Source organism: Mesoplodon bidens (genome assembly GCF_964165515.1).
Source record: "Mesoplodon bidens genome assembly, chromosome: 2".
NCBI lineage: Eukaryota > Metazoa > Chordata > Mammalia > Artiodactyla > Ziphiidae > Mesoplodon > Mesoplodon bidens.
In genome coordinates this window covers 186,417,739-186,443,590 of record NC_138177.1, presented here as the reverse complement: position 1 = coordinate 186,443,590, position 25,852 = coordinate 186,417,739, and the positions used below count along the sequence as shown (strand labels likewise).

The following is a 25,852-nucleotide window of genomic DNA, read 5'->3' as shown; positions in this document are numbered from 1 at the left end:
ACGGGCAGGGCGGGGGCCGCTCCGCTGCCCGGGTGTCCACCGTGTCTGCCCGTGGTGGCCTCGTAGCAGTGCTCGCAGGTGCGCTCGGGCTCCGACCCACAAGGCTGTGTCCGTGGCACCTGCTCGGGCTCCTGGCAGAGCCTGGCCCCACCTCTAACCAGGGCTGGGAGGGAGGGAGGGAAAGAGACCCAGAGCCGGAGCGAGCGGCAGGGGAGGAGGGAGGCGGGAGCTCCACGCCGGGCCACGCGCCCCACCGGCCTCTGCAGGGCACCCTTGGCCCAGGCCTTGGGCTCGTCCCTGCAGGACCGGCCCCGAAGCCCGACCCCAGAGCACTCGGGACAGCACGTGACTGGGGTGTGGGTGGGGGCTGCTGGAGCGCGACCCCCTACCTATGGGTGGGCCAAGGGCAGGCTCAGCGCACCTGGGCTCCCCAAGCCCTGCCCACCCGCCTCAGCACCTTGGTGTTGGTTACAAAGAACCAAATAAAGTGGTCACTCGAACCAACTTTTTAAACAAGCCTGTTTATTGAAAGGATCTGAAAATAGTAATAAGGCTTTCAACAGTTAACAAATTTTCAAGATATTAACCATATGAAACATTAGGAATTGATTTCAAAAACCCAAAGTCTCCTAGGTCGTTCCCTGTCACGCTTCAGGACTTGGTCTACACTGGCTCTGTTGTCTGAACGAGTAACCTGCGTTCCGACTGCCTCGCTCTTCTGGACCTGAAGCTGGGAGTGTCGCCCCCTCAGCCCATGGGAGGCCGGGAGGGCCGCCCGCTGTGCCCGAGCTCGCGGGCAGAGGGTGGGGACCAAGCTCCGTGCCCAGCGCCAGCTGAGCTGCCCACGTGGGCACGCGAGGCGACGGCATGACACACTCACATGGACGACGGCCACGTGCTCAGGCCACAGGCCGCCCTGGAGACCCCGGGTGCCCTCCATCAGCCCGTGACCCTCCAAGCGGGCAAAGCACAGCGCCCCCCGGCCCCCGTCCTTCCAGAAGGGAGTCCAAGAAATGACGGCCCCGTCCCTTCTGTTCTGGCCAAGTTAACAGGAGAAAATGCAACTCAGGGAGAAATCAGTTACTCAAAAACAGGAAGCCTGTTAGGCGACAGTAAGCGGGGCCAGGGCTACACGCCCCTCACGAGCCACTGCTCCCACCAGACTCCAGGCGGCTCCAGCCCAGGCAGCCAGCGGTGGAGGCGCGGGGGCTGGAACTACAGGCGCGCCCTCGAAGCCAGGCCCCCGGGGAGAAGCAAGAGCAGCTTCAACACCTCCCCGGCCCGCCGAAAGCCAGGCGCTCTGAGCAAGGGTCGCCCAGCTCTCCTGACGGTCACGCGGGCTGCACAGAATGGTCCCACTTCACAGCACAAACTCCCTTCCCGCCGAATTCTCAAAATGTACACAACAAAATCTGTACGTAAGCACTTTCAGAAAGTTTAAAAGAATCTCTAAGAAGTAGACACAGGATTGAGAACACCTTCCAGGGTGGGGAGGTGCGTCCCTGCTTCCCGGGGAATGTGTGCGGTCTGAACCCTCGCCCCACCAGTGCCGGTCACCCTGAAGCGGGGGAGGAGACCAGGCCCTGGGGACCCATCTGTCCTGGCAGCCAACCTGCTCTTGGCAGAAGCGTCCCCCCGAGTGGCTTCAGGGGAAGTCGTGGGAGCTGAAGGAAGATTTTTGGCCGTGAGACATTTATTTTCAAGACCGTAGGATAGACCCATTCATTCTGATCCCCTCTGAATTTCAGTAGACTGATTTATGGAAGTTTCCTGACAAGGAATTACAAGGAGCCCACCAGGCTCGGCCGTCCCTGCCTGGGGCCGGGCTCCGACCACGCGCAGGGTGGGTGCGCCTGGGCTGACCTCAGAGCTCCTGGTCTGCTCACTTGTTTAGAAATGCAGAAAAGTCAGATTTAAAACGTTAAAAACAGCTGATCTGGTCGACAAAAGGCAGATTGCAGGCCCTTCCTCTGGCCAGACAAGTGGCGCGGCACCTGCCACTGGCGCTGGGCCTGTGACGCTCACGACGCGCGTTCAGGTCCACCCGTCCCGAGTGCAGACGGCAGGACCGTAGACCTAGCTCCCCACCCGCCCCACCCCATCCTCCTCGTCCGCGTCCTCCTCGTCCTCTGGGAAGTGGGCTTGCTTCTTCCGCACGTTCCAGTGCAGACACTGTGCCAGGCTCTCAAACCAGTCGCTCACGGGGTCGTGGACACAGATGGAGGGGAGCGGGTAGCGAGAGGTAGTGATGCTGATGCTGAAGCAGGAGAGATGCAACGTGGCCCCTCCTAGAACCGCCGAGCGCCCAGCCCGCCCCCGCCAGAGCAAGACCCCTCCCTGGTCTGGCCGGGGACCATCTCAGCTCTGCTCACGCCACCTGCTGCAAAGCCTGGCCCCAGGTCCTACAGTGCCCTGGGGGCCTGGGCACCTTGCCACTTTCTGGTCTGGTCCTGAGAACAGCCAGGAACTGGGGGCTCAGTGGTGCTCTTGTGCCCCCCAGGACAGAACCAGGGACCCCCTCGACGCACCCAGGTCCAGAGGGACCCCAAGAGGCAGGGTGGCAGAAGGATAAGCGGTGGGAAGGGCGGGCAGGGCGCCGTCACCCCAGGCACAGGGCCGTGACGCCCTCTCTCGAGAACCAGAGATGGGCCCTCAGCCCACCTGCCCCACCCGCTGCAGCCCCATGGCCCACACACCTGTCTCCGTGGCGGACCTCCTGTCTCTTTCGTCCATCGAAGGACACCCACACAGTGTTCCTTGCTTCCGGTGACAGCATGATCTGACGGGTCAAGCAGGACAGGTGTGGGCTACCTGAGCGCAGCCGAGCGCCGTGGACCCTACCCCGGGGGGACAGCACCGGCCGGAAGGAACCTCACAGGCGCCCCCAATGCCCACCACGTGCCAAGGTCAGTTCCAGGCTGTGAAAACATTAACTTGCGTCGTGCTGACCCCAGCCCCAGGGGCCTGGCTCTAGCACCGCCCCCCCCACCCGCCCCCCACTCTCTGCGTCCAGCAGACGCAGCCCCACCCACCAGGGCTCACAATCAGGGACTCGCTGGTCCGGGGGTGGCCTGCAGTGGGGGGCAAGGGGCAGGGGAAGGAGAGTGGACGTGGAAGGGCGGCAGGGCCAGTCAGACGCCAGGACGCGCCGTGGGGGACATGCCGGGCAGTGGCCGTTCCTCACCTGCGGGCCCCCATCCCCTCCAGCAAGGACTGTCCCCACCCACTCAGGCTGAGAGCCCACCTGAAGGGCTGGCCCGGCTCTCAGCACCACCCCCGCCGAACGGACCCCTGGGGGCGCGGGCCACACGACGGAGACCAGGGTGGACAAAGCCCCTCCAGCACCCAGCAAGGCGGGAGGTCAGCACCGCAGGCCCCACACCGGCTCCACCCAACAAGGGCGGGGGGGTGGGCTCCGACCTTCAGCTCGACCCCCGCAGGAACCACGATGGGCCGGAAGGACAGCGAGTGGGGGCAGATGGGCGTGATCATGATGGCCGGCACGTTGGGGTGGATCATGGAGGCGCCGGCGGCGGCTGCGTACGCCGTGCTGCCCGTTGGGGTGGAGACGATCACGCCTGCGGGGCAGACTAAGGGTCACGGTCAAGCGCCCGCCCCCACCCCACGTGCAGCCCCCAGGCGGGCCTGACGCCCACCTACCGTCGCCCTGCACCGTGGTGATGAGGTGCCCATCCAGGTAGACGTCCACGTTGGACAGGTATGAGGATGGGCCTCTGTCTATCACCACCTCGTTTAAGACCTGTGGGTGAGGCCACCGCAAGCTGAGGGGGCCGGGCAGCACCGAGCTGCTCCTGGGCTCCCTGGAAGGTCCCGAGGACAGGGCTGGGGGGTGTCCAGACCAAAGCCGCCACCCTGTACCCCCTGCCCGAGGGCGAGGCCCTGAGCCCTGTGGGGGACAGGCCCACAGACCTGGTACTGCATGACCTGCTTCCCGACCTCTGCATCCAGGGCTGCGGCCAGCACCCCATTCTCGCTGATCCCGTTGGGGACGGCCACCTTCTTCCCTCGGAGCTCCTTCACGACCCTGACCTTCAGCCGGCTCCGGAGAACAACAGCTGCGTTCCCTGGGGGCCAGCAGGGGTCACACCCAGGGAAGTCAGCAGGGATAGGGGAGGTGGTACTGCAGGAAGAGAGACCCTCCCATCGACCAGGGACCCCCCTTCCTTCTCCCAAATGGAGGGCAACACCCTGTGCTTCTGTGAAAATCAATTCACTGCTACTCGACACGTATGGTAGCCTAAACCCGTGATCAGCTCAAACTTCCCACTGTTAAGAAAAAACGTCTGACTCGTTCAAAATTTAGAATTCTCTGAATCCCGAAACACTCAAGTGTTGCTCTTTGCAACACTTAAAAAAGCCCCCAAATCACATAAGATGATCCCACGTTCAGAACTGCTCGTGGGTTCTGGAACATTCTGACTCACCCTGTATCACCTGAGTAACTTGGGACTGAAAGTTCTCAAAGTTGAAGGGGGTCAGGAAGCCCAGGGAGCCCAGGTGGAACGCCATGACCGGAGGCACGCTGCCCTGTGAGACAATGAGGCAGGTCACTCAGCTGGCCAGCCCACTCGAAAGCCACCCGAGCCATCCCCAGCCGGAGGGACCCGCACCCCGACTACCCCTGGGAGGGGCGGGCACGGGAGTGCAGGGTCGGTGCCTGGTGTGGTTGGCGGGGCTGCCGTGCTGCAGCGGGGCAGGGCTACTCGGGGTGACAGCGCTCGCCCCGCGGGGGGTCAGGGGGGCCAGGGGAAGAGCGGTGTGGGCAGCTGACGAGAACGCAGGCGGCAGGACGGACCAGCCCGCCGGCCACGGCGGACAGGAGGGAGCGGCGGGGGGACCTCGACAGAGCCGCTGGAGAGGAGTGCGGGCAGCCGGGGGCAGGGGGCCTAACGGGGCGGCACTGCGGCCCCCGAGCGCCGCTTCCGCTGAGGAGGGAGGAGCGGGTGGGTGAGGAGGGGCTCCCACGGTGGGAGGTGAGGAAGAATGGGCAGCTCTGAGGAGGCGGAACAGCCCCAGGACCCTCGCCCTCATCCTCTGCCGGCCTCAGCGGGTTCACACCGTCGGATGTGAGGCCCCAGGCCCCGCCGGGCCCTACCCTCCTGCCCTGCTGGCCGCCCTGCCCACTTCCAGGCCGCTCTCTGGAGGCCACACCTGACCTTCTAACACACCTGGGCCGGGTCACTCCAGGGGCCCTGCCTTGAGGAGCGTGAGGGTGGGCTCCCGGGCAGACCCTGGCGGTCTGGGGCCTCCACGGGGCTCCCCCCGAGCCCCCGGACACTCGGCCTGTAGCCGCTTCCCTCCCCTGCCCCGGACGCTCGTCCACCAACTCGGCCCCAGATGCTGGCTCCCCCGGGAGATGCCCCGCCCTTCCGGGGATGCCCCGCCCCCAGGCCATGCCCCGCCCCCGCCCCGCCCCCAGGCCCCCCTCTCTGGTGCACCGGCGCCTCAAGGTGCATGGAAACTCCTGGCCTGTCACAGTGTCTAGCACCAGACAGCAGATGCAGCACTTGGTATCGTTTGCAAACTTGCTCTATCGCCGCCTCCCCTCGCCATCCTCAGGCGGCGTCTGGGGGCCTCACCTGGAAGAGCGACGAGGCGTACAGCAGGGTCCCGTCTCCTCCCAGGCAAATGATGAGATCAATCTGGTTGGAGATGTCATCGTAATCTAGAAAACACGGCAGACACAGAAGAGCCGTCAAACACCCTGGATGCTGCCAGGCGTGGCCACCTGGGCGAGGCCCCACCGGACAACGCGCCTTCTCTGAACGTGCAGAACTTCCTCTTCACTGGCCCGAAGCGGTCATCGCTCACGATGGCCGGGTCCTCCAGAACTTTCTTCTCCACGTACACGATCATGTTGTTCTCCTGGAAGGGACATGGGTGAGTCAGCCCTGCCGGTAACAGCCGGGCCGCCCTGGCCCGGTCTTCAGGAAGCCTCCTCCCTGCCTTGCTGGGCCTCGCACGACGCTGGGCGGGGGGGTGGGCGGTGACAAAGCGCGACCTTTTTTTCACGTCACACGCTGCTGAGCTGCTGGAGGCTCGGTGACGCTGGGTTACAGAGCCTCCTGACTTGAGCAGCCCCAGGATCAGAGCCCTGGAACCCCGGGCGGGAGCCGGCTCTGAGCCCAACCCTGCGGCCGCCCCTGCTCACCTCCATCAGGTACACGCAGAGCTCCTTGAAGGGCTGGAGCAGGCTGGCATCCCGGATCTTCTTGATGACGAGGACGCTCTTTGGGGACTTGTTCCACGTCAGCCGCTGGCTGGCAGGGTCCTGGATATGCCTTTGAGGGGAGACGAGCGTTCGCACGGGCCCTGGGCCGTCCCCGCAGTGTGTCTCCTGCACCGGCGCGGGCGCTCGGTGCACTCAGAGCGCTGTCCTCCCTCTGGCTGCCCGACTACACCCCTGCCCGCGGCTCCTTTGGAGCAAGGCTCACTTGGGACCTGCTGCGGAGGAAACCCCACACGCACCCGGACCCGCCGAGGGGGACTCTGTCCCAGGAAACCCAGGCCTCCCGTTGACTCGTAAGGGGGGCACAGCCCCACGTCCACACCGCTGTGTGAGCAACTCAGGTGACCGTAACTTTCACAGTTAAAAGCCACCCGGTTTTAAAGTCACTGGCAGGAGCTGGGGCAGTGAGACCGCCCTGGAGATTCCAGCGGCGGGCACGTGTTGTCACACGTCTGTCCAAAGCACAGGACGCACCGCACGGAGGGACCCTGGTGTAAACTAGGGACCGTGGGTGGCACGATGTGTCAGTGCAGGTTCATCGTGTGTAACAAATGCACCCTCTGCGAGGATGTCGATGAGGGGCTGGCTGGAGGAGGGCGAGTGGGGGGGAGTGAGAAATCTCTGTACCTTCTCCTCACTTCTGCTGCAAACCTAAACCTGCTCAAATAATAAAAGCAAAACCCCCCAAAAGTCAGCTAGGCCTGCCTGCCAACGACAGCTCTGCAAGTCCTGTGGCGCTCGGCCTTGGTCCCTAGCGCTGGGGGGCTGGCACGGTCTGCGGGCAGCAGGTCCTCCCTGAGGGGCGGGGGTCCCGAAGCCGAGCCCCGCCAGGACTCGCACCGCTGTGGGCGCCCGGTAGGCGCCCGCGCGGCCTGGCAGCACACCCCTCCACCTGTTGGGAAACAGCCCTGAAGGCTGCAGGCAGTGACTTCCCTTCTGACGCAAGTTCCCCAATCAAGATACCAGCTCCAGGTCACGCCTCGTGGCCGCGGCCTCCCTGAAAACCTGACGACCCCGACAGCAACTCTCCAAACCATGACGTGAACCATTAAAAGAGCAGTGGGTCCCTGGCCCCAGGCTGTGACTGACTGACCATCACTCACCCTTTCCAGGCGTTTCTGCGAGGGCAGGGGTCACTCATGACCTCCTCTGCCAGGGTCTCCACCAGCCCAGGTCACACACGCGGCTCGGCGAAGGGCGGGGCTCGGTGCCCAGCATCTCGGTCACGCGTGACTGACAGGGAGGGCCACACGAACCAGCCCCCCCAGACGCCCCGAATGTGCAACTGCACCACAGCCCTGCTTTCTGTACCCTCAGAACTGAAAGCAAGACATACCGTAACTTGTTAAATGTTGTATAAAACAACAAGTCAAGAGAACTTCCTAAAATGAAAAATCAAACCAAACAAACTGTACTTGATCTTCTTACTGTTCACACCATCCTCTTGTCCAATCGCCTTTAACAGCAAAGAGGCCAGACCTCAGACGCCTGCTCTTCAGAGGCTGGCCGCCAAGCTCTGCTGCCCTGGGCGGTCAGGATGCCGCCCTGGGCGGTCAGGATGGGCCCCATCCAGCCGCAGACGACAGCACTGGGCCGCAGAACCGGCTTGGCCCGTGGGAGGGGCCGGCAGGCAGAGGGGCGGGCACTCGCGGGCCTCCTGTCACTCCACCTGGCCCCGGGCCTGGAGGGAGGGCAGGCGGGTCAGCGGAAGTCTGCCTGGCCGCCGAGGTGAATGATGAAGCCCCCCCTCCACTGACCAGGTGGGCCAGACTCATGGCCCTTCAAGACCCGAGACTCAGCCGCGCCCAGCCAGAGCCACCGCAGTGACATCAGCTCGTCTCAGGTACCAGCCGGTCACTTCCTGTTGGATCACTGCAAAGAGAGGTGCTGGCCCCTCCCTGGCACAGAGGCTCTGGAGGCCGGACGGGGGGCTGGGGTGTCTGGCGGCTCAGCGGGGGGCCCATCTGAGCCCTGTCTCAAAAGCCAAAGGCGTCAGATGTTGGCAATTCCACAGGTTTCAACGTAACAGAAAATACACATTCATGGCGAGGTCTGAGAGAATACAGTAGCAAGTAAGTCTCTTGCAGTCAACTCCTCTACAGTGTGTTGCTTTTCAGCATCAGGGGAAAGTCAGGTTAGCACATAATCCCTGCCCCACCAGCCACGGTGTTGGGAGGGCCAGGGACAAGATGGAGAAGTGGAGTCCTGTCCTCCCAGGGCAGGACTGTGCCGGGCGCAGTGCCTCGGAGACGCTTCTGGAGCACCTGCCGCTCTGCTCAGAGCACCCCTCCCCACGATCCCACCTGACCTCGGGGAGCAGCTCAGATGCCATCCCGTGACCCCACCCGAGGTTCACGAGGCCAAAACACACACACGCCTGTGACGTGGGCTGGGCCGGGAGCAGGTGACAGCCAATCAAGGCTGGATGGCCAGAGGCCACCCAGGGCGGCACTTACGCTGAACCCTGAGTGACGAGGAGGGAGCGGCACTGCCAAGACTAGGAAGGGCAGGGAGGGGCCCCCGGGCAGCGGTGAAAGGTCAAGGCAGGGCAGTCTGGGGCAGTACACACAGCAGGGCGTGGGGCGCCTGGGGGGCCGGTTACCAGTGTGGATGCTGTGCGGAGTGCAAACGTGGGGCACTGCGGGGTGGGCGCAGCAGGTGGGCAGGACCTGCCCGTGTCCAGCAGCAGCGACTAGAGAGCCAGGGCAGCAGCTGGACGGTAGAGGCACTGACACCAGTTACCCCAGTGCCCAGGCCGCCCTTGGGTCACCAGGGTCCACACAGCACAGCAGCTCCCGGGGGCCCGGCACCGTCCGCCCACTGGGCCAGCGCTGAGAACGGGCAGATGGCTGCAGGGAGCAAGGCCCCCCGGGCGGTGAGTCGCAGAAGCCCTCCTGGGCCCTTGGTCTGACCCCCCCAGAAGGTGAACCCGCCATGGGTCCGCAGAAGGAGGGGGCACAGACGGCCCACTCGGTGGTGAGCCCACCGCCAGGCACAGTGGCAGTGCCAACCTGGAATTCTGCTGTTTCAACACAAAGCTCTTGTGGCCACGAAGCCATTTGAGTGTTTTCTCCCCTAAGACACACACGACACAGAGCAAAGGAGCAAAGCTTTCTCCTCTTTGGAACCATCCAGCACCTGGAGGAGGTGCTGGACGGGTAGAGACGGGAGCTGGGTTCAAGTGTCCAGTGAAAAAGCCCGAACTGCTTCACTTCTAAATAGCTTCTCAGCCAGCCCCGCACGGCCATGGGCCCCCAAGCTGCACTGCCCTCAGGCTGTCGCTAAAATACAGAGCTTACATAAAAAAAAGAAAAGGAAAAAAAAAAATTGTGCCCGCAAGACAGGGTATCTCTCAAACAAGTAAACTCAGCTTTTAAAAAATGCCAACTGACATCTCTGCATTTCAATAATAATTAAGAGAAACATATTTGACCCACCAAATGCATTAGCATGAAATACATTATTTTTCTCTCCTAGAGTTTTTCCTGTAAAAAGCAAATTAACTCTAAATACGAGTCGAGGCCCGTCCGACCCACTGCACCCAAGAAGCAGGCCGCACCCACTCTCTCGCCCCAAGCGAGTCGGAGACAGCGCCGCGTGGCCTCCTGGGGCCTCAGAAGCCGCCCGACACACTCACTGCCCCCCGAGCCAGAACCTCCCACACTCCAGTGGCCCCTGGACAACAGCCCTGTGGAGCCTCCCAGAAGACTCACATGATGGTCTGGGGGTTCTGCAGCACGCAGGCCTTTGGTCCAAAAGTGGTCACTGGGCATGGCCCGTGTAGCGAGCGGGTCCTCCTGTGGGGAGAGGCACAGGGCAGGGGCCGTCAGTCGGCTGAAAGACACACACGTGTAGACAAGGCACAGACTGTGTTAAACTCTCCAAAATATTTTTAATCCAAATGATGTAAACTCCGTCATCTGCCCAGCACCCATGTGACAGTCCTGGAAGACCCTGCCCCGATCCCCAGAGCTCTGGCTGGAGGGCTACAAGCTGTCCGTGTAGCCGTTAGAGGGGGCACACTTAGAAATACTCCTTAGAATAAGGACCCCAAACCAGTGCAGGTGCCCAGGCCCCACCCCAGAACAAGGGGATTCAACCCAGAGGAAGGGCCTGGGAATCTGAATTCTTGACTGGGCAAGTCTCTTTGAAGACAAGCTTTTGGGCCTATACTTGGGAATCAAGACTTCAGAAACTATCCCCAAGTCATCCAGATTAAGATTCTAACAAAAATACTCATTCTGAGTTGTGCTGTCAATAAAAACAGGTAATACTTGAGTGACCCAACATTTCCAATAACTGAAAAGTGACTCACAGGGCACTGTGGCCAGCACACGTCCTGGGGACAATACCACTAGGTGGCCCTCCCTGTCCTCTCCTCAGGGTCCAGCACCAGCCCTTGGGAGCCATGTGGATGCCCCACGGTGACACGTGATGTGTCCACCGTCACACAGAGTGCCAGCTCCAGTGGCCTCATGGTCCCTTTCTTTTTTGTTCTTTTCTGGCCACACCACGCGGCTTGCAGGATCTTAGTTCCCTGACCAGGGGATCGCACCCGCACCCCCTGCAGTGCAAGTGCGGAGTCTTAGTCACTGGACCACCAGGGAAGTCCCCTCATGGTCCCTTTCTGCACCCAAACTACTGGCACAAAGAGAGCCAAACACAGATGGCAAACTTGCTTTCGTCCCTGACGGCCCGTCTCATGGCTCAGAGAACTCTCCAGATCCCAGTGCAGACAAAACGGATTTTCTATTGTGTCCTGAAGGGCAGCCGAGCCCAGCAGAGCCAGAGTCTGGTCAAGGGCTCCCTCCCCGGCTCCTGAGAACGTGCAGGGAGCAGCCGCGAGCCACGGCCTGGGGCCTCTGGGGACTAAAAGATTTTGGGAAATGCAGTTTAGACCAGGCTTCTCTAAGTCAGTGTTCCACGCAAACTCTGACAGCGGCTGTGGCTACACGTCCCCAACCCCCCTCCTGGAGACACCCACACGCGGAGGCCACCTTTGACCTTCTGCCACCACACCAGGTTCAATGCCCTTTCGGGCGCGACACCCCACAGAGCCAGCAGCCAAGGCCGCCCGCCCAGAGACGCACCCCCTGCAATGCCAGGGACACCAACACGGGAGGACGACACGACTCTGCACGGACGCTTCTGCTGGGAGCTGGCCGCCCGCCGCCCAGCAGGCGAGGGTGCCGTCCGCCGGGCCCCCTGCACCCGCGGCAGTGTCGGCTCGGGCAGCTCCTCCCAAAACTCCAGGTGGCGTTCATGGCTCTGAAGCCGGCACTGCCGCAGCCTGCCCGGCACCTCGACGCCTGTGCCAGAGCCGGCGCCGCAGCGGGCGGCCCCGGTGAACGGCACACGGGCCCCACCCACGCACCTCAACCTCGCGCAGTGTGTGGGCACGGTGGGGGGGGGTGCCCTCTGGGAGCTGGGGGAGCAAGCGCGCCCACCTCTCGCGTGTCTGAGCGCCCACGCAGGCCCAGAGGAGGCCTGGTACCTGAACTCGCGGGTGCTGGCCAGGGCGGGCGCGGCCGACAGGCTGCGGGACTTGGCGCGGCCCCGGATGGGGTGGCCCAGGCCCCAGTCCTCGTCCCCATGGCACGCGGAGCAGCGGTAGGAGGCCGCCTCTGCACGCAGCTCCGCACTCCCGCTGACTGTTTCTTGTTCCATTTCTGTAGTTGATGGACGAGGAGGACTTCGGCCCGAAAATCCCGGATGCCTTGATTTAATAAAATACAGTAAATATCTGTGTACAAAACAACGTATACACACACCTACACCCGCCCTATCAGGGGAAAAATGACTGATGTCCAACTTACCAAAGGACTTGGCAAATAGTCTATTTCCATCCCAAAGATATTTAAGAACTCGGGAATCTACCTGTGGTTTTTAGTGAACCCAGAAGAGCTAGGGGTCTACCAAGCTGGGGTGTGGCCACGTGCCAGGGGGTGCACTTTCATGAGACAGCTATCACCATCGTGCAGTCTTAAATGCCTCTCGGCCCAGAAAATCTGGATAAATATACTTGATAAGACCACCAGCAGGCACCCACTGAACTCCATGTCCTGCAAACAGCCTGCGCTTTAATCCAGTGCCAATGAAACACTGGCCAAAACCGATGTACTTGGTCCTCAAAGAAAAGTTCAACTTCCAAATACTAGTAAAGATAGACACCCTCATCTTCTAACCACAACACAGTAAAGCAGGAAAAGATGGAAGCAGAAACAAAACAACAGTCCTCCAACCACTGGGGAATGTTTGAATTTTCTCCTAACCAACTGAGGGCTCAAAAGAGGTATCAAAACCACCGTGACGGTGGATCGAAAAGGTAAAGCAGGAACCCAAAGTCCATGCCCCCCATTGAGCTGTGCTGAAGTCCTTGAGAATTAGGAGTCATGAGCTAAGGCCTAAGTCAATGAAGCTAAAAAAGGAATAGAACAAGCCTAAGAAAGGCAGAAGAGGTGACAAACATACAGGCAGAAATCAGTAGGTTGAAAAGTGGAAAAAGAAGAGCATAGCCTGGAGAAAAGCAACAACAAATGAGCCAGTTCAGACGAGGGATGAAAAGAACGACACGCACTGAAAAACCTGGACCAAAGGCCATTTTCTAGGAGAACTGCTGACTAGCGGAAGAGCTTCGGCAGTGCCACGCGCTGCTGGGGCCTCAGGACCTGCCTGTCCTCGGGAAGCAGAGGGAGAGCGGGACTCCTTGCTCAGGAAGACCCAGCAGGGTAGCCTGCCAACGGCTCACGTCACCTCTTGAACAAGCAAGGGAAACAGGGCCATCGCGGCAGGGACCACAACAGAGACCACGACGCAGATGCCAGCACCAGAAGAGACAACGTGGGGTGACGGCATGGAGGGCAGAAGGAAAGTTTAAGGACTCCAGAAAAGCCTGGGGCCTCTACGGTAAGGCCAAAGGCATCGCCCACCTCCACCTGCACTGTACAAGCACCTCAGGAGCTTTGGAAAATACTAATTCCCACACCTGACTTTGACCAAAGGCATCAGTAGTTTTAAAAAGCTCCTGAGGGCCTCCCTGGTGGCGCAGTGGTTGAGAGTCCGCCTGCCGATGCAGGGGATACGGGTTCGTGCCCCGGTCTGGGAGGATCCCATATGCCGCGGAGCGGCTGGGCCCGTGAGCCATGGCCTCTGGGCCTGCGCGTCCGGAGCCTGTGCTCCGCAACGGGAGAGGCCACAACAGTGAGAGGCCCGCGTACCGCAAAAAGAAAAAAAAAAAAAAAAAAAAAAAAAAAGCTCCTGAGGCAGGGAATTCCCTGGCGGTCCAGTGGTTAGGACTCCGCTCTTCCACTGCTGGGGGCACGGGTTCAATCCCTGGTCGGGGAACTAAGATCCCACAAGCTGTGAGGTGCTGCCCCCCGCCAAAAAGGAAAAGAAATTGAAGTTTAAAAACACCATTTACAATAGCACTAAAATATAAGATACATAGGGATATAGCTGGCAAAACAAGTGTAAACCCTATTTCCAGTTATAAAATAAATAAGTCACGGTACGTAACGTACACCATATGACGTCAGTTAACAATATTGTAGTGTATATTTGAAAGGTGCTGAGAGAGTAGATCTTAAAAGCTCCCATAAGAAAAACAGTTGGTAACTATATACGGTGATGATTCAACTAGACTTACCGTTGTGATCATTTCACAATATATACGAACGTCGAACCACTATGTTCCATACAACCAATAACTAATAAATTATATGTCAACTATACCTCTATTTTAAAAGTGTAAAACCTGTACACTGAAAACCACAAAATGTTGCTGACAGAACTTAAAGGAAACAAGTAAATGGAGAGACAGACCATGTTCACGGATTGGAGGACACGATACTGTCAAGATCTCAATTCTCCCCAACGTGACTGACAGTCTTCCCAAACCCGGCAAACAAAATCCAACCTTTTCCATTGGAAGCAGCAAGCTGATTCTAAAATTCACATGGAAATCGAAAGGACCTAGAATAGCTAAAAAAAACTGAAAAAGAACCAAGCTGGAGGACTAATTCTACCTGATCTCATGATCTGTTGAAGCTACAGTAACCAGACAATGTGGTATTGACATAAAGACAGACACAGAGATGAAGGAAACAGAAAGATACCTTCACACACAATCATTTTCAACAGAGGTGCCCAGGGGATTCAATAGGAAGAGGACAATCTTTTCTCCAAACCGTTCTAGAAAAACTCCATGGCCATGTCTAAAAGTATGAAGTTAAATTCTTCTCACACGGTACGCAAAGATTAACTCAAAATGTATTATAGACCTAAATGTAAGAATAAAAACTATAAAACTTTAAGAAGAAAGCACTGGAGAAAATCTTAGTGGCCTTGGATATGGCCAAGATTTCTTAAACAGGACACAAAGAGCACAAAGTTTAAAACTTGACAAATTGAACTTCATTATAATTAAAATCTTTTACCCTTCATCAGACACTGTTAAGAGAATGGAAATACAAGCTGCGGATTGACAAAAAATATTTGTTAAACGTACATGTGACAAAGGACTTGCTTCCAAAATGTATAAAAAATTCTTAAAACTCAGTAAGAAAACAACCCAATTAAAAAATAGGCAAGGGCTTCCCTGGTGGCGCAGTGGTTGAGAGTCTGCCTGCCGAAGCAGGAGACACAGGTTCGTGCCCCAGTCCAGGAAGATCCCACGTGCCGTGGAGCGGCTAGGCCTGTGAGCCATGGCCACTGGGCCTGCACGTCCGGAGCCTGTGCTCCGCAATGGGAGAGGCTGTGGTGGTGAGAGGCCCGTGTACCGCAAAAAAAAAAAAAAGGCAAAAGATTCCAACTTTGGACTTCCCTGCTGGCGCAGTGGTTAAGAATCCGCCTGCCAATGCAGGGGACATGGGTTCGAGCCCTGGTCTGGGAAGATCCCACATGCCGCGGAGCAACTAAGCCTGTGCGCCACAACTACCGAGCCTGTGCTCTAGAGCCCATGAGCCACAACTACTGAAGCGCGCGCGCCTAGAGCCTGTGCTCTGCAACAAGAGAAGCCACCGCAATGAGAAGGCCGCGCACCGCGACGAAGAGTAGCCCCCGCTCGCTGCAACTAGAGAAAGCCCGCGCGCAGCAACAAAGACCCAACGCAGCCTAAATAAATAAATAAATAAGAAGACAAGGCTGTGCATCCCTCTATCTGTGCAAGAAGGAAGAGTAGGCCAGGGAGGCCAGGGTCACAGCTGCAGGAACGTGGGCACTTACCCCAGACCAGGACGACCAGGGCGCAGCAGAACCAGCACCGACCCGGCCAGGCCCCGTCGCAGCGCTCGACTCAAACCGCCTGACTTACCCTCGAGAGGAGCCGCGCGGGGAGCATCCAGGGGACCGAAGTCCAAGGTGACACAGCTAGGAGAGACACAGCTGGCATCTGGGCCAGCGCTCCTAAGCCCCCCATGCCTGGCCACAGTGGACACAGACAACGGGACCCAAAACAGAGGCCCAGGGCACGAGCTGGCCCAGGGTCCTGGGAGGGGAGAGGACCCTGTAGACTCCACTCCTCGTCTTCTGGAAGCCATGCCTTTGACTTAGCCCCTCCTAAATTAAAATAAGCTTCTATCAGGGCATACCCCACTTTCCAGTAACACATAAGATCAACAGACAATCATTATAGGCAATAATGCCAAACCTCTGGCCAAACAAAACTTGAAGACCACTCTCCTGGCACAGCACCAGCTGCAAGAGGCTGAAACCTGCTTGCAAGGAAGGCCTGCCCTAAAACCAACTGGGCCTGCAGCCTGTGCTGGGCAGGTGATGCTGTAATCCTAGGAGGGTGTGGAAAACTCTATCATCCCAGGAAGGTACAGAAATAACTACCTAGTAAGATCACTATAACCCTGAGAAGATATGGATAAGAAAGTAATTAAATCCTATGATGCTGAAATCTTCAAAAAGCTTAAAATTCATTTTATAATCACTGGATTTTTACATATTTTGTTTCATATTATGGGCAACATACTCAAAGGAAGAAATCATTCAAAGTAATTCTCCTTTAAATGGTTGAGGTGAATTTCTATCTGTAAATAACAATGTTGCAAATGATAAAAGTTAGTGACTTCCCCCATTCCCACAACCTCCACCTACAACGCAGTGCAGGGGTCTTCTGAGCTGCACATTACCCAGGGCCAAAACCACTCCCCAACAAGCCCTCAACCTCGCCTGGGACAATTGCTGAAATTTAATTTATTCTACAGCTGTATACTCAGGTGATGCCATCTCAGCTTCTACTTGTAGTTTAAGAATTAGATTACTCTGAGTCTTGGGGTAATACTTCGTATTATCTGACGCATCCTTAATGGGGACACAACATATAATGTTTAGAAAGAATAAATCGATCACCAAGTGGGGCTTATTCCAGGAATGCAAGGCCTGCTCAATGAATGTAATCCATCATTTCATCAGGCTGATCACATCAACTGATGCACAAAAAATCACTGGACAAAATTCAACACCCGTTTATGGTAAAGATTCTCAGCAATTATGAATAAAGGGTAACTTCCTCAACTCGATAAAGAACATCTAGAAAAAACCTACCGCTAACGTTAACTTGATGGTGAAAAACTAAGACTGGGAACCAACTACTCTTAACCAGCACGGTACTGCAAGTCCGAGCCTGGGCAACGAGGCAAAAAAGGTGGAGATTGAAATTAAAGACAGTATCATCCACAGTCACCTAAAAAGTACTTAGATGCAATCTAACAAAACATGTAGAGGATTTGTATGCTGAACATATTTTAAAAAACCTGATGAAAGAAACCAAAGAACATGAAATAAACTGAGAGACACCCTTGATCGTGGGTTAGAAGAGTCAACACAGTAAATATGCCAGTTCTCCCAAAACTCATCTATAGGGTTAATGCAATTTCTATAAAAATCTCAGCAAGATTTTTTTTGTAGATATGGACAAGCTTATTCTAAAACATATATGGAAAGGCAAAGGTGCTAGAATAGCTAAGACATGTTTTAAAAAGAAGGATAGGGACTTCCCTGGAGGTGCAGTGGTTAAGAATCCGCCTGCCAATGCAGGGACACGAGTTCGAGCCCTGGTCCAGGAAGATCCCACATGCTGCGGAGCAACTAAAGCCCGTGCACCACAACGACTGAGCCTGCGTTCTAGAGCCTGCGAGCCACAACTACTGAAGCCCGTGCTCCGCAAAAAGAGAAGCCACCGCAATAAGAAGCCCGTGCACCGCAACGAAGGGTAGTCCCCACTCGCCGCAACTAGAGAAAGCCTGCACACAGCAACGAAGACCCAACACAGCCAAAAAAAAATAAAATAAATTAAAAAAATAATAAAGTAGTCATATTAAATATGAAAACCAGCTTTTGAAACTTATCTCCAGTGTATTTTGTGACAATGGCGAATCATGACTCACACTTAATCCAAGTTTATTTGCTATTTTAACGTTTTAAAAGGATGAAATTTTAACTCCATCCAAGCTCACTGAAGTTCCTGACAGCACAAATCTAATTTTTAAAAAACTTCTGCATTGGGAAGTTTTAATAGGAAAAATGTGTTGGAGCACAACAACGAAGTATGCGGACATAAAGTAGTTCCCAAAGAGGTGGGGATGCCAGCCAGTAAAAGTCGCGCACACGAATATAAACACAATAACATGATGTCCGCTGCGAGCCCTCAACACGCGCCTGTTGAAGTAATGACAAAGCAAAGCTTACCGCTCATCACCACGGAGAGGCACCAACCTTACACTGCCCTCCTCCCGCCAGTAAGTGATGCCCGTGCCGGCGAGGGCGTGACAGAACTGGGCGCACACACTGACAGAGCCCGGCTGCGCGAGGAGGAGAATCAGGGACCCGAGGGGGCCCCAGGGCGGCGGCCCCCTTCGCGGGGCCGACGAGGAGCACAGGCCTGTGCCGCTCTGGGCACCTGGCTCTGCTGCACGCAGCCCCCCAGCACCTCTTCACCAACTGTCTGCACACGCATCTGCCCGTTCCCACGCAACGAACTCGGCGATGTGCCGTCTGGGATCAGGAGGCGGGCAGGCAGCACCAACCCCAGACCGCCCGGTGCCGGGGCCACGCCCGAAGGGAAGCCCGACCTGAGGGCGAAGCGGAGCAGCGCCCTATGGTCCTCGCGCACCGTGCCCTCAGCCCGCCTTTTGTCTGTGGAAAACCTTGAGCCAAAGAACAAGTTTCATCAGAGAAGCGAGAAAATACAGAAACAGAGGAAAACAGTCCAAAGAGACCAAATAATAACAGTGCAGTCATTAGGCAAATTCAAGGACCTCTGTTCCTCCTTAAGGGCCATAGGGAATAGTCGGAGCCCTCCCCTGGGACCCGTCTTGTAGACACTGAAACCCCACCAGGTGGAAGAAGTGCACTACATGAGGACCAGGCACTGGCCTCAAGGAAATGGCAACAAACCGACCCTGGAACTGAAGAGTAACTCTACCTAAAACATCGAGATGACGCTGGTCAGACCACCGATGACCAGCTTCAAGATGACCGTCAGAGCTGACTGCATCGTTTCTGCATGTAGCCCCCTCCCTCCGTCTATAAAAGCTCTTGCCCCCTGACTGTCGGGGGGGGTCAGCCTTCGGACAGGCATTCCCCCCCAACCCCCCCAGTTGCCGGCCTCCAAAATAAAGTAACCTTTCCTTTCCTACCAACATCTGTCTCTCGAAAATTGGCTTTCGAGCGGCGAGCAGCCGGACCTGGGTTCGGTAAGAGGTTTTGGCGCCCGACGGTGGGGCTGTGCTCTCGTACCGTCTGGCTTCCCTGGGCCTCCCAGAGAAGAGCCACCAGCTACGGCAAACACGCCGGGAAAAGCCGCGACCAGCCAGCTGCTTGTGGCTAGCCAGCCCCGAGGGGGATTTTAGGGGACGTTCCCAGCAGCTGCTGAATCCATTTGTTTCGGGAATCCTCCCTGTTTCTCCCCTGCTCGGCACTGGCTGCCAACTTTCGCTTTTGGTTGGTGGAAATGAAACGCGCATTTGGGACGAGCTGACCAGCTCTAAGGCCGGGTAATTCCACCAGTGTGCACCCAGGCAACCTTCCCATTTGTGAGCGCTAAGTGCTATTTGGGCATTTTTGCCAATTGGTTCTGATGTGTGTCTGACGTTCAGAACTGTTTGTGAGCACAAAGTGCTATCTGGGCATTTTGCCAATTGATTCTGACGTCTGTCTACCCTCGAGGACCGTTTGTATTGGGGAAGTGTTTGTTTTGGGATTCCATACTGGTCGTCCTTTGAAGAGGATGTGCGACAGGGTCTGTCTTTTGGTATGTGAGCATGTATCCCATCTATGTGATTGGTATCTTTGATGTCTTACGTCAAATGGGAAATTCAGGTTCAATTCATTAAAAACAATTTTTTTAGCTATGAAATTATGACAAAGAAAAAGAAAGATGATTTTTTCTAACCAACGTATGGCAACAGTATTCTTTAGACTCTGGAGAAAATTGGTTAAGATGAAACTCTTCTGAAATTCCCAAACTGATTCTTTTGCATATGCAGTTAGAGAAAGCTAGCTTGATAAAATACTGTTTTCAGAATTCTGACCCTGAGAGAACAAAAATATGCCTAGGAAAAAACTTGAAGTTAACTTTTATCGTGTTCTTGAAATACAAACACAGCCCACTTTGCCTGAGACTTCAGCCTTGGGTTAATTAGTAAAACTTCAAGACACAAAAAGGAGGGGGGATAAAAGCCTTTTAAAATTGAGTGTGTAAATTTGACTATTCGGACAGTTATTCATAAACTGGTAAGTTTAATTGCAATGCCTAATTCATGAAATGTAAAAAGATGAAACAACTGAGATCTCTGTCTGGATGTATGTATGTCTCAATATGTGTCTTTGTCTTTGGTTAATTTGCAAAGAGCTCTATTTAATTGGCTTAAAAAGAAAAAGTAAGCATTTACAAATCAAACAAATCTCAATTTACCTACTTCCTGTCTTCTTGCCAAGACTAAGAGTAAAACTAAAGATGTCTGGGTTTCTTTTCTTTTCTTTACAATTTATTTATTTATTTATTTTTGGCTGTGTTGGGTCTTCGTTTCTGTGCGAGGGCTTTCTCTAGTTGCGGCAAGCGGGGGCCACTCTTCATCGCGGTGCGCGGGCCTCTCACTGTTGCGGCCTCTCTTGTTGCGAAGCACAGGCTCCAGACGCGCAGGCTCAGTAGTTGTGGCTCACGGACCTAGTTGCTCCGCGGCATGTGGGATCTTCCCAGACCAGGACTCGAACCCGTGTCCCCTGCATTGGCAGGCAGATTCTCAACCACTTAAACACACATCTTGTAACACATTAAAGAGAAATTGTGCTATGAAAAAGTGTATGTTTTTAGAGGTTATGGAATATGTTCTTAAGTTTGCCCATCAGAAAATACTGATATAACAAATAATTCAATTACTTGTTTCTTGGTTTTGTTAAGGTTTTCAAGGGTTAAACATTGTAATGTGTAAAAATGATAAGGGAAGCATTTCAGTGTGTAAAGCAAGTAGGATATGTGTTGTCGGAGAAGAAAAGTATAAAGAACGGAGATATTTTCGTTGAGGAAAAATGATGACAATAATTTTGTCTTACAGTTGGTTGGATGGGAAAAAAAGGACAAATTTGTATGGATCCAAAAAGTGATAAAATGTCTGTGAAAAAGTAACTTTGAGGGCTTCCCTGGTGGTGCAGTGGTTGAGAGTCCGCCTGCCGATGCAGTGGACACGGGTTCGTGCCCCGGTCCGGGAAGATCCCACATGCCACGGAGCGGCTGGGCCCGTGAGCCACGGCCGCTGAGCTTGCGTGTCCGGGGCCTGTGCTCCGCAACGGGAGAGGCCCCAACAGTGAGAGGCCCGCGTACCGCAAAAAAAGAAAAAAAAATAAGTAACTTTGAGAAAAGAATTTTGTATGTTGTTAGGATTAAGATTAGACTAAATTTAATTAAGTAAATGAATTTTGTTATTAACAGTAAACTGACACAAGACTAAATTTTGTTTTCTCTCTCTGTTAAGAGAAAAATATTTTTTCTAAACTAATTAGGATTATTTGGTATGTTAAATTATATGGAAAACATTTGATAACTTTCAGACCTTACTGTTGAACTGAGTAAGAAATTAAAAAATTCTGATGGAAAGCTATGTTTTGTTTCTAACCATACTTTTTTTTTTTTTTTTTTGCGGTACGCGGGCCTCTCACTGCTGTGGCCTCTCCCGTTGCGGAGCACAGGCTCTGGACGCGCAGGCCCAGCGGCCATGGCTCACGGGCCCAGCCGCTCCGCGGCATGTGGGATCCTCCCAGACCGGGGCACGAACCCGTGTCCCCTGCATCGGCAGGCGGACTCTCAACCACTGCGCCACCAGGGAAGCCCTCTAACCATACTTTTGACTCCGATGTTCAGGATGGAAAAAATTGTCCAGTGAAGTTGTCACAGAGCATAACTACTCATGCTGTGTATGCTGGCTCTAAGTTTACTGTTTAAAGCACATGTACAATGTTTGTGTGAGAACTGGATATAAATGATAAGATGTATGGCCTATAAAGGGTTTCCCGATTAACATACCTCTGAGCCTGTTCATGATATCTGATTCGTTTTCCCCCAACGTGGACAACTAGGCAAATATATAAACAAAAAGAGGCCTAGCACCGAGGGACATGAATGGACCCAGAGCAGGCATCTGAGCCACTCTGGCTACGTTGGAAAAATATATTGACTATCAATGCTTTCTATGGAAAGAGTTACAATTAAAAGGGGGAAATGATGGAGGAAATTTTCACATACTGAGGTATGGGGAAGTCATTCTGGCTTACACAGGATTTCATCTGAACTTTAGGCTAACCAAAACAGCCTGTTTATGGCCTATTAAACATACACTGTACATCTGCTTTAACCATTAAGAAACAATACATTCAGAGACTAATACGAAGATGCTTTTTTTTTTTTTTTTTTTTTTTTTGCTGTACGCGGGCCTCTCACTGCTGTGGCCTCTCCCGTTGCGGAGCACAGGCTCCGGACGCGCAGGCCCAGCGGCCATGGCTCACGGGCCCAGCCGCTCCGCGGCGTGTGGGATCTTCCCGGACCGGGGCACGAACCCGTGTCCCCTGCATCGGCAGGCAGACTCCCAACCACTGCGCCACCAGGGAAGCCCCGAAGATGCATTTTGATTATTATCTTCATTGTAAAATGTCTACCAATTTTCAAATGCTTGTCCAGGTACTATGACAAAGTCATCAAGGAGAGAGGTAATGTTCTCATAATACAAAATATTGATGGTAAGCACAGAGCTTGAAGTTATTTCCAATTCTGTGTCCATTCCCCAAATTAGGCAGAACTATGCCCCACTTCAGCAAGAAGTAGCTGAGAGGTCATTGCCCAATTCCCTCAAACACTTGGGGAAAACTGAAACAGAAATGGAACTAAACCCGAGCTCCCCTGCCAAGTTGATAACTAACCTCTCTACCCAAAACCTTATCCCCCTTCCTGTTCCGTACCCGGCCCTCCCCAAGACTGAGGAGTACCGAAGGAAAGGGGGACTGAAACGGAGCAGCACTCGATGGTCCTTTCCCAACCCCCAGCCCCGCCCCGCCCCTCCGTGTCCTCAGCCCGCCTTTTGTCTGTGGAAAACCTTGAGCCAAAGAATAGGTTTCATCAGAGAAGCGAGAAAATACAGAAACAGAGGAAAACAGTCCAAAGAGACCAAATAATAACAGTGCAGTCATTAGGCAAATTCAAGGACCTCTGTTCCTCCTTAAGGGCCATAGGGAATAGTCGGAGCCCTCCCCTGGGACCCGTCTTGTAGACACTGAAACCCCACCAGGTGGAAGAAGTGAACTACATGAGGACCAGGCATTGGCCTCAAGGAAATGGCAACAAACCGACCCTGGAACTGAAGAGTAACTCTACCTAAAACATCGAGATGACGCTGGTCAGACCACCGATGACCAGCTTCAAGATGACCGTCAGAGCTGACTGCATCGTTTCTGCATGTAGCCCCCTCCCTCTGTCTATAAAAGCTCTTGCCCCCTTTTTGGGCGGGGAGGAGGCCCTTGGACAGGCATCCGCCCTCCCCGCCCCCCTCCCCCTTTGCTGCCCTCCGAAATAAAGCAACCTTTCCTTACCTACCAACATCTATCTCTCGAGAATCGGCTTTCGAGCGGCAAGCAGCCGAACCTGGTAACAAGGGCAGCACCCCCGGTAAAGAACCGTCCGCCCCTTCGTCCTGCGGGTTACCGGGGCCTCCTCTCCAGCGCCCAGCGATCTCCCGGGGCGCCGCCGCCGAGCCCACCCCACGCCCACCTGCACGGCAGGACCGGGAGCACCTGAAGCCCGAGGCCGGCGTCCGCGCTACCGCACCTGCCTGTCCGGGTCCGCGGGTCCCCGCGGCAGAGCAAAGGTCACGGCCGGAGCAGAGCGCGTAGTCCAGCTGGAAGTGAGGACCACCCGACTCAGGCCCGGCACCCGGTGGCGAGGCGGCTCCCACGAGGACCAGAGCGCGCCGGACGGGGAGGCAGTGACCAGGGTTTCCGGGGTGGTCGGGTGGGCGCTGGGCTCGGAGCGCAAACGCGCCTTCCGAGGATAAATAACGCGACGCGGACCCCTAACTGACCGCTCCGCGTGAGGGCCGGACCCGCCAAGCCGCCCCACAGCGCGGACGCGGGGGTCGAGGTCCGGCCGCCCGGACACCTGCGCGAGCGCCCGGGGCAGGGAGCGGCCGGCCAGCGCCTCCCTGCTCCACACCCCGCGGTAGGCAAGGCAGCCCCCGTCCCCGCGACCCCACGACCCCACGACCCCACGACCGCGGGCGGCGGGCCGGGCCGAGGGGCCGCGCACTCACCGTTCGCTCGCCGGGCCGAGCACGCGGGTCCCGCCGCCCCGCCGCCGCTCGCAGTCGCTAGCCGGTCCCCGGCGCCGCGGCCGCCCCCTGCCCCATGGCCACCCCCTACCCCACGGCCACCCGGCCCGCGGCGCCGGCCCGCCTAGCATCAATGCCTCCACGCCGCCAGTGCGCACGCGCGCCCCCGCCTGCCGCGCGCATGCGCCTCCGGAGCCCTACGCAAGCGCTCCGCCACCACCCCGCCCCGCGCGTGTGGGGCGGCCCGCACGGACGCCGGGCCGGGACTAGGGGCGGGGCTGGGGGCGGAGTGGAGGCCTGGGGGGTGGGGCGCGGGGGCAAGGAAGGGCGCCGGGCTGGGGGCCGCCGGGTGGGGAGGAGCGCCGGCCCCAGGAGGACCCCTGGTCCCCACTCACCACGCTGTGTTCCAAGCACGTTCGCTGGACCCGGGCCCCGCCCCGCCCCCATCCGCTATCGCTCCTCTACCCTGCGGGTCAGGTTGGCTGGCTGCGGCCTCCGCCAGTGGTGACAGCGCCCGCCGCGGGCTCCGTAACTACCAGGGCAAGTGTTTTCGGAACCAAAACTCGGTGTGAGCAGCTGCGACAGAATTGCGCCCCTCGGCTGCCGGCACAGCTGGAGGGAGCGGCCTGGCCCCGGCCCGGCCCCGGCCCGGCCCCTGCCCTCGTGGGCCTCGCCCACCCCAAGCAGCCCGGCGGGTCCTTGCACACCACCTGGACCTGAGGGGCCCTGGGCCGGGCGTCTCAAGTGGGACCCCTCGAGGGTGACTTTTGCCAACACTGTTCTCCCTCCCTCCCCCCATCCCCTCCCTGGAGGGCCCGGAGAGGAGGGAGGAAGGGGGCCAAGGGGGAGCTGCGCCCCCGCGCCCCCATGTCCAGGCACGGTGGGCTCCCCCAAGGCGTGCTGAATTGACGCGTTACCCACCACCACGGCACTGAGTCAAGTGTCGCAACGGTGTGCCTAGCTCCTGGGATGCGTCTGTGAATAAGCTGACGCAGGGCCACCGTGGATGAGCCCGGGAGGCTGCCAGCTACTGTTCCTTCTCTACACCAGGGCCTCCCGGACACAGAGCGCCTGGCTCAGGCCATGTGTGGACGGGAGCCCTCTACAGCAGCCTGGTCTCTAGGTTTCTCCACCCCCATACCTGCCGCTGACAGTCTTCTCTGGCCGGGACTCCTTGCCCTGTGTTGAGAGACCTGGAACACAGCTGGGCACAGCAAGGGACATCTGTCACTGCTGTCCTGGGACCACTGGGCCACGGGGTTATCAAGGGTGAGTGGAAAGGGGGGCAAGGATGGCGGGAATTTGGGGGGATTTCTCAAGCTCCGTAACTTCCCCATCTGGTTATTTTGTAAACCCAACCGCTTCCCCAAAGTGACCCTCCAGCCACACCCACAGAAGAGAAAAGCCTTTTGAGCTGTGTTTTTGGATATGATCATTAACATAATAATACTAATGCTTGGCCAGGCCTCCCAAGAACCTTCTAGGGCACGGACAGTCTGCAGAGAAGGCAGCTCCGGCCTGGTAACTAGCCAAGGTCACACAGCAGGCACCCTTCCTGTGCCCTTTCTAAAAGGAACTTGTGCAGGTGTGTGTCTGTAATCATGGCAGTCTGTCCATTCTGGACCTCAGGCAGAGACCTTGGGCAGGAGCACTTCCCCATTTCAGAAATGAGAAAACGGAGGCTGTGGCTTCCTTCATCGGAGCCTGTTGTGCAATCTCCCAGCAGGCCCTGGGCCCACCCTGGGGATTCCGGAGCCTCCCACTCACACCCCGCAATCCAGAAGGC

The 25,852-nt window shown here is 56.4% G+C and overlaps 1 protein-coding gene across 7 annotated transcripts; it reads right to left on the bottom strand.

Annotated features, from left to right (window-relative positions):
• Positions 1-502: 502 nt before the first annotated feature.
• Positions 503-25,329, bottom strand: NADK (NAD kinase). Of its 7 annotated transcripts, none has more exons than XM_081226098.1 (12): positions 25,208-25,329; positions 11,745-11,966; positions 9,964-10,047; positions 6,173-6,302; positions 5,778-5,886; positions 5,601-5,686; positions 4,446-4,548; positions 3,931-4,085; positions 3,661-3,760; positions 3,421-3,590; positions 2,697-2,779; positions 503-2,257 (listed from the first exon to the last, which is right to left on the bottom strand). In XM_081226098.1, exons 1-12 carry the CDS (start codon positions 25,288-25,290, stop codon positions 2,077-2,079), a joined length of 1,506 nt encoding a protein of 501 aa, XP_081082224.1. In that variant the 5' UTR covers positions 25,291-25,329; the 3' UTR covers positions 503-2,076. The 7 variants fall into 7 exon arrangements, with proteins under 7 accessions (XP_081082224.1, XP_081082223.1, XP_081082225.1 ...); XM_081226097.1 differs by lacking the exon at positions 25,208-25,329 and adding an exon at positions 24,049-24,155; XM_081226099.1 differs by lacking the exon at positions 25,208-25,329 and adding an exon at positions 23,568-23,637.
• Between the last annotated feature and the right edge of the window lie 523 nt (positions 25,330-25,852).

Excerpts from the sequence above, each read along its gene's own strand:
- NADK (XM_081226098.1), bottom strand. The coding sequence starts at position 25,290 with ATGTCCCTTGCTGTGCCCAGCTGTGTTCCAGGTCTCTCAACACAGGGC. Across the intron at positions 6,303-9,963 it reads CAGAACCCCCAGACCATCAT|GCATATCCAGGACCCTGCCA; the intron begins GTGAGTCTTCTG and ends CTCCCCTCAAAG. Across the intron at positions 5,687-5,777 it reads GTTCTGCACGTTCAGAGAAG|ATTACGATGACATCTCCAAC; the intron begins GCGCGTTGTCCG and ends CGTGTTTTCTAG.